Raw genomic sequence first — 13,215 nt, forward strand, 5'->3', positions numbered from 1 at the left:
CAACAGACTTCTCTTGGCTTCCTTTTTGTAGGAACGGTAGAATATGTTTTGCCAAAAAAATTGAGACTGATGCATTTCAGTGGAGATCCTATGTAAGAAGCCAAATCATTGCTCAAAACTTGGCTTTTCAGTGTCAAATTAGAGCATTATGGTATATTACTTGAATGATTTATGAAGATAGGTTTTTTTTTGGGTGCACTACTATGTCTCTGCTGACTGTGCAGGAAAACCAAAATTTTGTTTGTCATGGAAGCTTGCCCTTAATAGAGGGAGTCCCAAGGAGAACCTTAAAAACAAGGCTGGAAATTATTGTTAAAGGGGTTTGTAACCTGATTAGGAGTAGGTATGTTTACACTTAGTCGTGGGTACTGCAGTCCAAAGTGGAGTCTTGCAGCAGGGCTGGTGGGGGCTTTGGGCATTAAAAGCCATTATTAAGTTTGTAATCACAGGTAAATTCCTATATATATCTGTTAACTGAAAGCAGTGTGGCCAAGAACCACAAGGCACAGACAGCATTTATCATGCAAAAGATGGGAAGAAATACCTGTGGCAAACAGAAGAGGACAGCAGCTCCCTGGGATGCTGTGGCTGCACCCCAAGATGAGGTTGGGCTGAGCCTGTGCCCTGGGTTTTGGATGACTTAATGGCATCTGCCTCCACAGCTCTTGCTGAATTTATTTTTTTTTGCCAAGACTGGGTTTTCTTTTTTTTTTTCCATAGCAAAACTGGGGCTAGAGCAGCCCAGCTGCAGATTGTGTGACAGGAACCCCAAATGTTTGCAATCTACCTGTAGCTCAAGAGCTTTACTTTCATCATCCTGGAATATGTAATTTCTTTCAACAGAGTTTATGTCTTCTTTAAAAAGTAGAAGCAGGAGTAAAACAGAAATGTTTTCTGAATTGTCTTAATGCACATTCCTTCTCAAATTCATGGGAACAGGCTATTCTTCTAGTAGTAGTTTCACTATTGTAGTTAGCAGCAAAGAATTTCTGATAGCAGTAGCCACCTGTTGGAGGTTAATATTATCTTGCCACTGTGTTTTGTGTCTCTCTACTGATTAATTTCACAAGATTTTTACTTTATTGTAGCAACATATGCTGCTAATTTTCAGTGAAAGCTTGCTCTTTTAATTTCCCTAGAAAAATGCCTTATATAGTACTGAAAGATGTAAAGTGTTCCAGTGTGATCTTACCAAAGATGATCTTCTAGACAATGTACCAGCAGATTCCGTGGATGTTGTCACACTTATATTTGTGCTTTCTGCCATTCATCCTGACAAAATGCATCTTGTCCTGAGGAACATTTACAAGGTAAAACCAGCTGATTTTACAGCCTTTAAAGCACTTTCCTTCTTTTTAGCTCAAAAGTATATTTTTTTCTGAGAAAATTACTCTCTTGCAATGGTGAGTTTTCATCTTATATTCCATGGATGTATTTCATTAGTTCACCAAGTATGCAGGACTAAAATATATTTTACAATTTCCTTTTTTTTTCTTTCTGGTATTGTGAGATTGTTTGGATTGAGGCCTAATTCATGCTGTCAGTGTAACAAAAAGATATATAAAGTATGGCCTTGATGTACCTGAAAGGGGTCTACAGGAATTATGGAGAGAGATTTCTACAAGAAAGAGCATGTAGTGACAAGGAAGGGAGAATGGCTTCAAACTGAGAGTGGGTTTAGATTAGATAGTAGGAAGAAATTCTTTAGGGAGTTGCTGGTGCAGCTTGCCCAGAGAAGCTGTGGATGCCTTACTCCTGGAGGTGTTCAAGGCCGGGAGAGATGGGGCTTTGAGCAACCTGATCTGGTGGAAGTTGTCCCTGACCATGGCAGGGGGGTTGGAACCAGGTGATCTTTCAGGCCCCTTCCATCCCAGGCCACTCTCTGACTCTGTGACTTTAAAGCTGTGACTTGGGCTGTATGCTGTGAATAATGTTTATATATTGCAGAGCTGTCTGTGTTCATAAGATGTGAATGATAGTGAGCCAAAATTAACTTCCAGAGATCCAGTGACCTGCAGTTAGGATGTTGCTGTTATTATGAAACCTATTTGACCTGTGGTGATTTAACAGTGGAGTGTTCAGAAGTCAACATTAACCTAGAGAGACTCATCCCTCTAAGCTGTCTTTGTTAGTTGACAGACTAGGACAGGCCCATCCAAAGGGTGATTTAAACAACCTGAACTGTGATTATTCTGAATTTTCCTGAGATGTCATATATTGACTGCAGAGGAAAACAATCAATACATTTTTTTACTATTGCACATGTGTGTATAATAAGTCTTGTATTTCCTGATGTTATTTGGCTTACTATCAGCAGTTTGAAAAAGGAGTATTAGGAGTTTTTTTGTATATCTCCAGCTGTTTTCCAAAATCAGGATTGGTTCTTAGCTCTTATAAATATTTAGATATCTAAAATCAGCGTGGGCAATGACTATGTATTTATAAATTTTAAACTCTTTACAGCTTGCTTTCTTTACCAAAAAGCAATGTTAAAAATCCATTATGCACTTTGCTAAAATGGTTTCTTATTTATTTCGCAACATATTGCAACATGTTTCTTTCTCCCATGAAAAAAGAAATGTCACAATATTCCAGATTTTATTGTTAACCATTAAACAAAATCAGGTGCTAAACAGGATACTAGCCAACAGAAAAAAATGCGCTGATGGGAATTTTTGTTAAACTTTGTATTTTCTTCTTTTTTCTGTGTTTGAAGAGCGTTGCTAATTTAGCTGATCAGCACCCAAATAGGTGTTCTAAAACTAGTTGTAGTCTTTTATTCATAGGGAAATGTTTTTAAGAGTCAATCCAGTTTTTGCACCACCTTTTTGTTGCACAGGGAATGAATTGTATATCTGTCTATAGATATAGATATCTATCTCACTGTTTTATTGACTATGTTAGTCTACCTTGTCTTAGTTACCTGTGTTTGTATGTGTACACAAATAAATATACCCATCTATTACTACATCTGTTTAGCTTATTAAAGCACGTGTGTATTATGTGACAGGTATTAAAACCAGGCAAGTGTGTCCTGTTCCGAGACTATGGCCTGTATGATCATGCAATGCTCAGGTTTAAATCAGGCAGCAAACTCGGGGAAAACTTTTATGTCAGACAAGATGGGACAAGGTCGTATTTTTTTACTGAAGGTAAGACATGTTGTAGAGTGCTTTCTTTTCTGTGCATCTTCTCTTCAAACTTTCTCCAGCAAACTGCCAACATGCCCAGGGAAGTTTTATTTTGTGTGGATGAACTGTTAAATTGTGGTTTATTTCATTTGCCATCCTTTTTGGGAAGAAGCAGTTATTTAGACTGAAAGAACTTTGTGGAGCCCTTTCTTGTTTATAAGTTTGTTGTATGTGCTATAATTCTCCAAGAGCAGGAGTTCCTGAATTAGCTGAATTTCATTCAGATTTGTTACCTAAGGGGAAAAGACCTATGTTCAGTAAGAGAATTAATCATCTTCATGAAGCAAGTAAGCAGTCCTTTTGGCATCATTCTTTGTGCAGGTGAGCAGGATGAGGTCTATTGACTTCTAAAAGCAGAACCATGACTGCAGCACTGAAAAGCTCATGCACAAATCCTGCTGGGATAGCACTGACTAGCTCTGTCTTCTAGGGTTTGTTTTTTAGTGAAGACAATGCAAAAAACCATTTCCATGTGATACAGTATTTAGTTTTTTGTTCAGTGCTCATAATGGTTTAGGAGGAAGGGTAGTTATTGCAGTTTACTGGTGGAGAATTTGAAGGACAGACACACGAAGGAATTTGCTTAGACTTTTACAATGATTTGGGTTTACAGCTTGGCTATAGCTTCTAACTCCCAATTCCTCATGCTAAACTCCCTACTCCCCCCATCACTTGTAGAGCATTGTGTAACAAGAGCTGTGAATTTATTTATGTGGGGTACTTTGTTCTTAAGTCTAAAGCAAGATACAGCTCCTGAAGAGACCGATTTGGAGCCAAGTAAATGTTATTCATATTTTATGCCATAACATATTGACTAATTGCTTCTGATACATAAAAACCATTATTTTTGTCTGAGCTCCCCCTATTCTTCATAGGACAATGATGAAATCTAAGATAATGCAGTGCTACAACTTCATTGAAGCATTTCTAGAACTGTTATTTACTGATTTTTAGTTCTGTTTAAACAATTAGCTCTTACAAAGAGAATGGATGCTAAAGGGAACAAATAAGAGACTGACCTATCTGTGAAATTTTAAATCTCATTTTTATTGTGTTTTAGAATAGTTTCTGAATGAGAAGTTCTTTGCTAGTATGCATGTTTCCCTTGCAAAAAGAATTGAGGTGGGGATAAGGAACAGGAAGGAAGGAGAAAAGAGAGAATTTATTTTATATTGCTCATGTCAGCAATTGTTTTTCCTTGGGTTGGTCTGTGACTGTCTCACAGATCACCTCTATTCCCATTTTTAATCATTATGATCTCATTCATTTCACAGATTTTCATATAAACATTGCTTAGCACTTGAGAATTCTTTTGTTACTGGAGACATGACTCCCATCATTTCCACAGAGGTTGCAACCCTTGCTATTTTTCATTTCTTTAGCACTGCATTGGTAACACCAAGTTATGCTGCATGGGGTGATTTGAATTATACTTGTTTATAATATGGCAGATGGCAACACCAAACTTCTTCCATGGGAAAAAAAATCCATTCTTCTACTGTTTGAAATAATATTAAATTTGTGGAGGAATGCATGGTTGTAGTCTTGTATTATGAAATATGTGCAACTTCCTTACAAAAAAATTTCAATAGGTCCACAATGGAGTGCTGTTTATTTATATTTCATTGGTGTGGGTCCCCATTTTACATGAACACACAATGTTTACAGCCATGGTGAGTTTGGGTTGATATAATCCTGCAGTGCCACCAAAGGGGTGGTCTCATCTTCCTCAATACACCATCTCTGGTGGCGCTTCCTGTACCCACATGATCACTGTTTCATCAAGCTAATCCCCCTGAACAGTCAAAAATGGAATGTCTTTGTTTTCTATCAAGTAACAGAAGTTTAGAACAGCTTAAATTTGCTGTGAAATTGCTGCCTGACTAAGTGAACTGAGGTGCAGGAAAGGAAAAACTATGATTTTTAATTAACATGACAAGTCAATAGCATGAGCAGACCTTCCTGCTGCACAGGTCACTCTGTTTGTGAGGTGCTTCTGCCTTCCTTAAGGGAAATAGGCTCTGAGTGAAATTCTTTTGTTTCTGGAAAATACTTTCAGTTCAACTTAGTGGACTCTTGGTGCCACCATATCCTCTTTGCCATTTTTTCAGTTTTTCTGTTGAGCAATTGCATGTAACATGGGGTGTTATTCTTCCCTGAGCCGAGGCGCAGCTGCACAGCTGGATTACCTTTGAAATATTTGTGGTAAGTGATGTATTCAGCTAGTGAAGGTCAGCTGCACGAAGGGAAAATGCACTGGTGTCAGTCACAATGAGAACGACAAGGCTTAATAAAAATAAGAGATGTGGCAAATTTTGGAAATTGAACTGAGTAACTAGCTTAAGCCCCAGTTTTACAAGCTGTTTTGCTTAGGTTGATGTTTCCAAAAGAGATCTTTATTGATTTTTATTCAGCAGTCTGCCCACATAGAACAGCTTGAAATCTGAAGGCCTGTGTGATTTTCATGCTGTAACACATAAGAACATATGCTTATATAAATGCTGTCTGGTGTTTTATAAATAGCTTAAACATAATATTTTATCTTCTTTTTTTTTAAATTCTCTTTCAGAGTTCTTATCTCAGCTTTTCAAGGCTGAGGGATATGAGCAAGTGGTCAATGAGTATGTGCAGCGAGAAACTGTGAATAGGAAAGAAGATTTGCGTGTTCCAAGAGTTTTTCTTCAAAGCAAGTTTCAAAAGCCTTTCAGGGAGACATAAGTTCTTGCTCATCAGCAACAGCATTGCTTGTTTGAAATGGAAGCTTGCTGTGTGCTCATCTTTCTGGTGCACCAAAAATGTTGGCATCCAGTACCTCTTGTTGGTTTCCATCCTAGGATACAAAATATGAGTTCTATTTCTAATTCAATTTTAAGACGGTTTAGTGATGCAGGCAACCTGTTAAGCATCTGTATTCCTGCTTCTAAAATAAAACCTTTGCCACATTGTTGGAGGAGCAAGTAAAGCAAATAAATAAACTTCCATTTTTATTAAAAACTATTTTTAAATAAGTATCCTGTGTTTCCTGTCACTTGTGATTTTTGAGGCTTGTTATAGTATTTAATTTACTTTCAGTACTTGTAGGACTTCTGAGTGTACTTTCTCAGATACAGGAGTGAAACAGACTCAGTGAGCAGTATAGTGTAAGCTGCCTTAATATTTTAATAATGGTATCTTTTTAATATGCTTAGCATTTAGATCTATAAACAAATGCTTATATTCTAAGGCAGATCCTAATTTATCTGATTTCATGCTCGAAGAATCATGTTAGTGGATATTTATCCCTAATTAATTTAAGATGTTTTTCATTTAATATGCAGAAATATTTGACGTTTTGCAAGTCAGTTTCCCGTTTGAAACTGAAATCAGCAAGTCAGGAGTACTTTCTTTGATATGAAGTGTAGTCAGCTGCTTCTTTCCTGGGAAAAGGTCTTAATTCTTTTCCATCACTCCCAGGAAAGTTGTGTTGGTCTTTGCTCTTCCTGCCACTAAAAGCCACTTTACTGTTGCTGCTGCAGATGTAACTGCTTGAAGGAACTTCATCCTTTCCTTACAGCTCTTTGCACTGTGGCACTTTGCACTGCAGGACCTTTTCTGTGCTCTTGGATGATGTAGTTTCAGAATCATGCCTGTGTCTTTAACCTGCATTTTGAGCAGCTGCACTGCAGCAGAGGAAGCCCAGAAGTATCCGGTGCCTTGTGCAATGGCCTGTGCTGATCCTGCCTAATGTACACAATGTGCAACAGTGGAAATTCCAGTGAAATACTAAGGGGAAAGCAAATGCTGGGGCAGGGCCCAGTGAAGTTTTGGAGCCTTCATTCTTGGGAATACTTGGAATAAGACTGGCCAAGGCCTTGAGCATCCTGTGACTTTGAGGGTGGCCCTGTTCTCAGTAGGGATTTAATCCCAGGCTGTATATACGAATATGTGATTGCTTGACTCAAGCTGTCATTCCACTGGACTCGAGTGTTGTTAGATGACCCAGCCATACACATCTGATGTGGACCAGAGGTGACTTTTTCCCTCTGTATATCATATAGGATATAATAATGATTTTTCTTTTTCCAGGTTCTTAACACTGGGTGTATTGTGCATGAAACGAAAGAAGTAATAATTTTCCAGCCTGAAGCTAATGTTAAAAAGTTAACCAGTCAATTTTTTTTAACAAATTGGAGTTGCTAAAGGTCTTATTCAGTTGATGTGGTTAGAAATAAATTTGCAACAGATCACAAATCTTTGGCCTCTGAGAAAAAAAATGCTTAAATCATTCACAATTCTCCTAATGACCCTTTAAGGAGGGTTATTACATGTCATCTCCTTTTTTTTTATGGAGAATATTATCCCAGAGATTTATGCATTGCTGGCCCCTGCTGTGCTACCCATTAGCTCTTTCTGCCATGCTAGTAATAAATATCGACTAACACTTACAGTAAATGAAAAGCTATTGCTAAAAAGAGATATAATGATGACAGCACTCTCCTAATCTGAGTTATCATTATTTGGTTGCTTTCATCAGCACATGTTCATCTTTAGCATGGCAGTTTTGCAATGATTATATGTAGTCTGAGCTCTGTTGATATTTAGTGGTGCTTGCAGCCTGTAACTCCAAGTGCCTTTCAGGACTGCAGGCTTGGTCCTTTTGGAGTATACAGCACATAAATGAGACTGGAGGAATGCCTTGCATGGTGCCTTATCTTGGGGCTGTGTGCTTGTCATCACATGCAAATCCAAGTGCAATAAACTGCTCATCCCCAAAAGGAAATGAGATGTAGGCAAGAATCAAAAATATTAATCAGAAGACCTGAGTCAGCCCAATAGACTTAGCTAATAGACTCAGACAACCACTGAGTTCCTTTTTACACTGAACTACTGCCAGAACAATAATTCATGTTTTTGTGTGTGGCTATAGCTTCAGTATTTCTGTGTACACTTTTTTGTGTAGCAGCATGTTAAACGGAGTGCAATATTTCTAACAACTTTTTTTATTATATCTCATTCAGTCTCATTTCCAGTCAGACCTGCAAAATGAAGTAGCATGCTTTAAGGCCCCTGCCAGAAAGATCATCTGCTGTAGTTCTCATAAAGCAGAAGTTATTTTGAGATGAATGGTCAGAAAGGTTAATTTAGTTTCTATGACTCTGCTTCTGTGGACTTTAAATCATGGCAAATTTTTGTAACTGTGGTAAAGTTTGAGGAAGTTGAGTCAGCTTTAAGAAATCCTTGCCTCATCATGTGAGACATAGTAACTGATGGGGTTGCTGCAGTGCTGGCTAAAGGGAATCTACTCCCCCAACTCTTCAGCTTTCCAAGCTCAAGGAAGCTCACCAGCAGCACATGCCAGCAATACCTGTACCTTGTATCCTTACTTGACCAAACTGCAGTGATAGGACAAGGAGTTACTGGTTCAGAAAGAAGGGAAACTGAGGTTAGATATATGGAAAAAATTCTTTACTCTGAGGGTGGTGAAGCACCAGAAGAGGTTGCCCAGAGAAGCTGGGGGTGCTCCTTCTCTGACAGTGTTCAAGGCCAGGCTGGATGGGGCTTTGAACAACCATGGCAGGAGGATTGGAATTAGATACTCTTTAAGGTCCTTTCCAACCCAAACCATTCTGTGTAGAGCTGTCCTTGGGGAGATGTAGTAATCAGGGATAATGGTGTTAAAATGACTTGAAAAAAGCATATATGCACTGAATCATGCTCACCTTGCACAAGCAAGCCACCGTGCTGTGATTGTTATAAATGTCCTGATTGTTCTTTGATTTGTCTGCAGTCAGTGGAGGCTGCTGAGGTGACTCAATTGTCTGTAGACCTGCTTCTTGTTCCCCTTAAGATGAACTAGCTGCTGCATAAGTAGTAAGTTCCTTTATGCCAACACCCTGTTCTGAGCAATACTTAGAATAGAAGGAAATAATTGTTGAAGTAATGGGACTGAGAAAACCCAATTTTTTTTAGTGATTTGGTGCCCTGAGATTGCATTCTCTAATGTTTAATAAAGTATGAACTTGGATTAAGGTTTTTCCTGAAGTCAGGGAATCTTAAATACCACTTTTCAGTGTGGGATTCTTTGATGTCTCCTCCTGGAACTGGACATCATGTATTAAGGAATGATGGTAATGAGGACATGGGTAAGGTCTGACTGTCATCTATTTTCATCGAATTTACAGAAGTATGAAGTCTTTGAGTTCTCTGACATTGTGTGTCCTTTCTGTCAAAGGACAGCTTCTGTCAAATTTGATTGATGTAGTCTGATGTGTGACAACAAGCTAGGACTAGACAGAAATCCACACAGGTGTTGTGTCTGTACCATATGGATGGGTGAGCTTTCTTTCCTTAGAAATATGCACTACTGAGAAAAAAGCATTTCAGCTTTAAGGTGATAGTGTCACAGCAGGTTTCATGTGGTTCATTTGGTAGCTAAAAAGCTATTTCAGGTGCATCTTTCAGGTACCTGAAAGCTCCTTGGGTTCCAAAGGCAGAATATTTAATTAATTAATTAATATAATACTAGAGCCATGGTTGATTGTGCATCACTTCTACGAAACCAAGTGCTATAAAAGTGAGACCTAAAACTCCAGCAGCTGTAAGCAGCAGCAGTCAACTGTAAAACATACAGCCTTGGTCTCCTAGGAGAAAACTGGTATATGAAATTGAAAATGTCATTAATATGCTCACCTGTTATAATTTTTTTTGCTTGATCTGTTGAACAGTTCATACATTTGAGTATACTGAGAGATACAAATTACAAATTAAGTGCTTTATGGAAGAGTTAGCTGAAATGTATATACATATATATATATATATTTGGAGAGGATATCAATGTTGAGCATCAGTGTGTGAAGGAAAAACGGTAAGATTATGTTTAAATTTCTAAGAAAAAGAAAATCCCGAGTTTCACAGATCAGGGATGACATATAATAAATTAAGCTGTTCATCTGAAAAATGAAATTTTGGAAATGGAAGCCTGCAGGTTCCAAAATTAGGCTGATGTTCCAGGGAGGCAGGAAGGTGGCATCTGATTGTATGTGGTATTAGTAATACATGCAAGACTCTGTGGGAAGCAGAATTTTATATTGCAAAGACATTGCTGAGATACAATTGGTGAAAATAGATAAGTATTTTTTAAGGAGTTTTACCTTACCATAATATAGCTGTGATGAATTTTTCACTGGTTATGATTGTTATGAGGAAAGATTGTGAGCCATTTCAAACATTTGGGAGCAAACATTTGCTAGTTAGACATACTGCAAAAACATCTGACCCTTGGGTGCAGTAGGCTCAGGATATGAGTATGTTTGTGCTCTGTGTTTGCAATGTGAATTCATTTATAAGAGCACAGGCAGATGGTGAGCCTGCACTGTGGGGAGGCACACAGAGCCATTGCTTGCAAAGATAGAAGCTATTAGCCAAGTAAGATGTTCCATTAGGGAACCTTTTTCATTCCCACTTCCTAGGCTGATGTGCACTGTTCATTGTGTTTGCAGCAGGGTGCTGTGAAATCAGGGAAGACAAGGGCACAAGTAAAAGACTACATGATTCTTCCAAGTTAATAGTGATTTTGTGTATTTCTACTTAAATGATTCTGTTTGTTACCATTTACTTTCTTTCCCAGCAAATTTTAGGTCTCATCCTTGAAAAATTAGATCGCTTTTGAAAATCCTTGCCAAAGACATAGGATTAACTTATATGCTTGAAAAATATATGATGTGAAATATTTTAAAAGGCAGTTGTGTGACTGAAAATACAAATCGAGCACTGTTTTCCTCCTTTGACTTGAAAGAAGTTTCATACTTCACTGTCACTTCAGTGCTTTTTCACAGCTCCCACTTTGAGGTGCTGTGCTGTCTTAAGTCAGATGGCAGCAATCAACTGCAGCTCTGCTTTCTGATGCCTGTTGCAGCCAGAGAAGTTAGAGTGGAAATAAATGAGGGTAGCTACCGGGAAAAGTCAGAAAGTAGGCAAATTACAGGTGGACAAGCCTGCTTACCGTCTAGGCTCCACTCAGTATTTTTCCACAGCCCATTTCTCTGGACCCTTGGATTGCTGTTGTAAACTTGGTACAGCAGAGAAGCTGCTGTTCAAAGAGATAATGGTATCTTCAAACATATGGGATTGTTGTGCATCTGAAGTTTAAGGATAGTCATGTGTTTTTTTGGGATCTTTTCCCCCCAACTTTGTCTTCAAACTTCTGTTTGAAATAGGATGCTTAATTGGAATTCTTATCATCTAATAAAAGTACTTTTCATTAAAACGTAACAACCTGTTGCTGTTTTGCTAAAACCAGAGCGTTCAAAAGCAGGATGGAAGAAGTTAAGGAGAGAGGAAAGGAGGCTTGTTTTCATTACACAACAAGGAAATGTTCTGTTCTATTTGTTTTATTTGCAAACCACATTTCACAGGAACATGAAAATAGTTTGAAGTTGCCTCAAAACCATTGCCACCATTTTTTGAGAACTACATTCAGGAAGATCTGAAATCCTGTACAACTTCATAAACTTGGCTGTGACCATCTGGGTGAAGTCTCTAATCAAAGATCTCACATTTAGAATTTGAGGGTGCTTGGTTGAGTGAGTCCTTTAGGACCTGGCCTCAGGGAACATCACATTTGTGACCTCTTGACCAGATGAATCTGAGTCCCTGAGAGTTGAATATGCAGATGTTTGGACTTGCCACCTGATGCAGCAGCATGCCCTCTTGGCTCCATCCCGTGTATGCCACTAAGGACTTTTGCTGGCTTTGGATCAGCTTCCAGTAACAGTTTCAGGCTGTGGTTTTGTTTTTGAAAGCAGCTAATAAATTAAGGATCAGCAATTATCTGTGTAATCTTGACCTGTACTTGGCTGGGAAACAATGGCCAAGAAAAAACCTGTTAGAAATAAAGCTCAGAAGAGGCAAGAACCCACCTCAAAGTAAACTGAAACAATCAAGCTAATACAGAGCCAGGAATGTATTTTAGAAATAATGAAAATTCTTCCTCTTACAGATTTTCCTCCATACAAAATACTAACCTGCCCTTAGGCTTAAGGATTCCTTTCCAAGCTACTTTCCAAGTTCCAAAACCCATAAACCTTAAAGGAAAAGAAAATACCACAAACAGACCCTACAGCACCTCCTAAAGTAGGGCAGTGGTGTTCTCAAAAGCCCACTGAAGATGGGATAAGCTTAGCAACTGAGAGCTGTAACCTCAATTCCATTATGTGCAGTTTGTACTTCATTTTCACTGACTTCTTTATGGGAGATCTTTGCCTGATTCAATCACCAATAGTAGATCAGTGAGACAAAATGATTTTGCAGTTAGAACAAATCTTAAGATATATTAGTGCTTCTGTAAAAAAAAAGTTACCTGTGAATGACTGATGAAGGGGCAAGACTGTTTTGTTAATGCTAGCAGCAACATTGTTTGTTCGTGTGCCAGGTCAGCTTATTGTTTGGCAGGAAATTCAGTGTCAGGCAGCATTATGTTGTACTGTAAAAAAGAATTCAAAAAATAATGTCCTTAACAATAAGAATTTTTTTTAAAAAAACATCTTTAAAAATTTTCAAGAGAGGAGCTTGAATGTGCCTGGCATATTCAAAGAGCATGCAAATAAACTGTAGCTGCAACAGTGGCATTATTCATATTTAAATACTAAACAGAGCTGAAGATGTGCAATGCCAGACTTTGCTCCTGTTTTGCAGCATAGGTAGGAGCAGGGTAACTCAAATGGTTTTGCAGCATAGGCAGCAGTAGTGTAACTATCTGTTACTGTGATGATATGGTTTCTGTTTCATGTCACCCTGTAGAGAATTGTGACTATGTTACTGCTGATTACATTCATAAATATGAGTAAAGTAAATATAAGCAAAGTATGAGAAATCTTCTTTTGTGGCTTGATTTGTCAATTCCTGGAGCCTTTCATATAATATATCCTTACTTTAGCTACTTTTATGTTGCTATTGATTTTTATGGTGGGTGTCTTAAATATTACAGGACATGGAAAGAAATATAAATTACTGGAATTATAGATTGTACAGTACAACAAGAGTCAAA

General features: G+C 38.1%; 1 protein-coding gene across 5 annotated transcripts in view; it reads left to right on the plus strand.

Annotated features, from left to right (window-relative positions):
* METTL6 (methyltransferase 6, tRNA N3-cytidine) overlaps positions 1-6,188 on the plus strand; it is a 9,281-nt gene extending 3,093 nt beyond the window's left edge. For all 5 annotated transcript variants that reach the window (XM_066555800.1, XM_066555815.1, XM_066555824.1 and 2 more), the window contains 3 exons: positions 1,140-1,310; positions 3,011-3,152; positions 5,761-6,188. In XM_066555800.1, the coding sequence (XP_066411897.1) occupies positions 1,140-1,310; positions 3,011-3,152; positions 5,761-5,909 (462 nt within the window). In that variant the 3' untranslated portion in view covers positions 5,910-6,188. The remainder of the gene's footprint in view (positions 1-1,139; positions 1,311-3,010; positions 3,153-5,760) is intronic.
* The last annotated feature ends 7,027 nt before the right edge of the window (positions 6,189-13,215 follow it).

The sequence above is a fragment of the Molothrus aeneus genome, chromosome 1 (assembly GCF_037042795.1).
Source record: "Molothrus aeneus isolate 106 chromosome 1, BPBGC_Maene_1.0, whole genome shotgun sequence".
NCBI lineage: Eukaryota > Metazoa > Chordata > Aves > Passeriformes > Icteridae > Molothrus > Molothrus aeneus.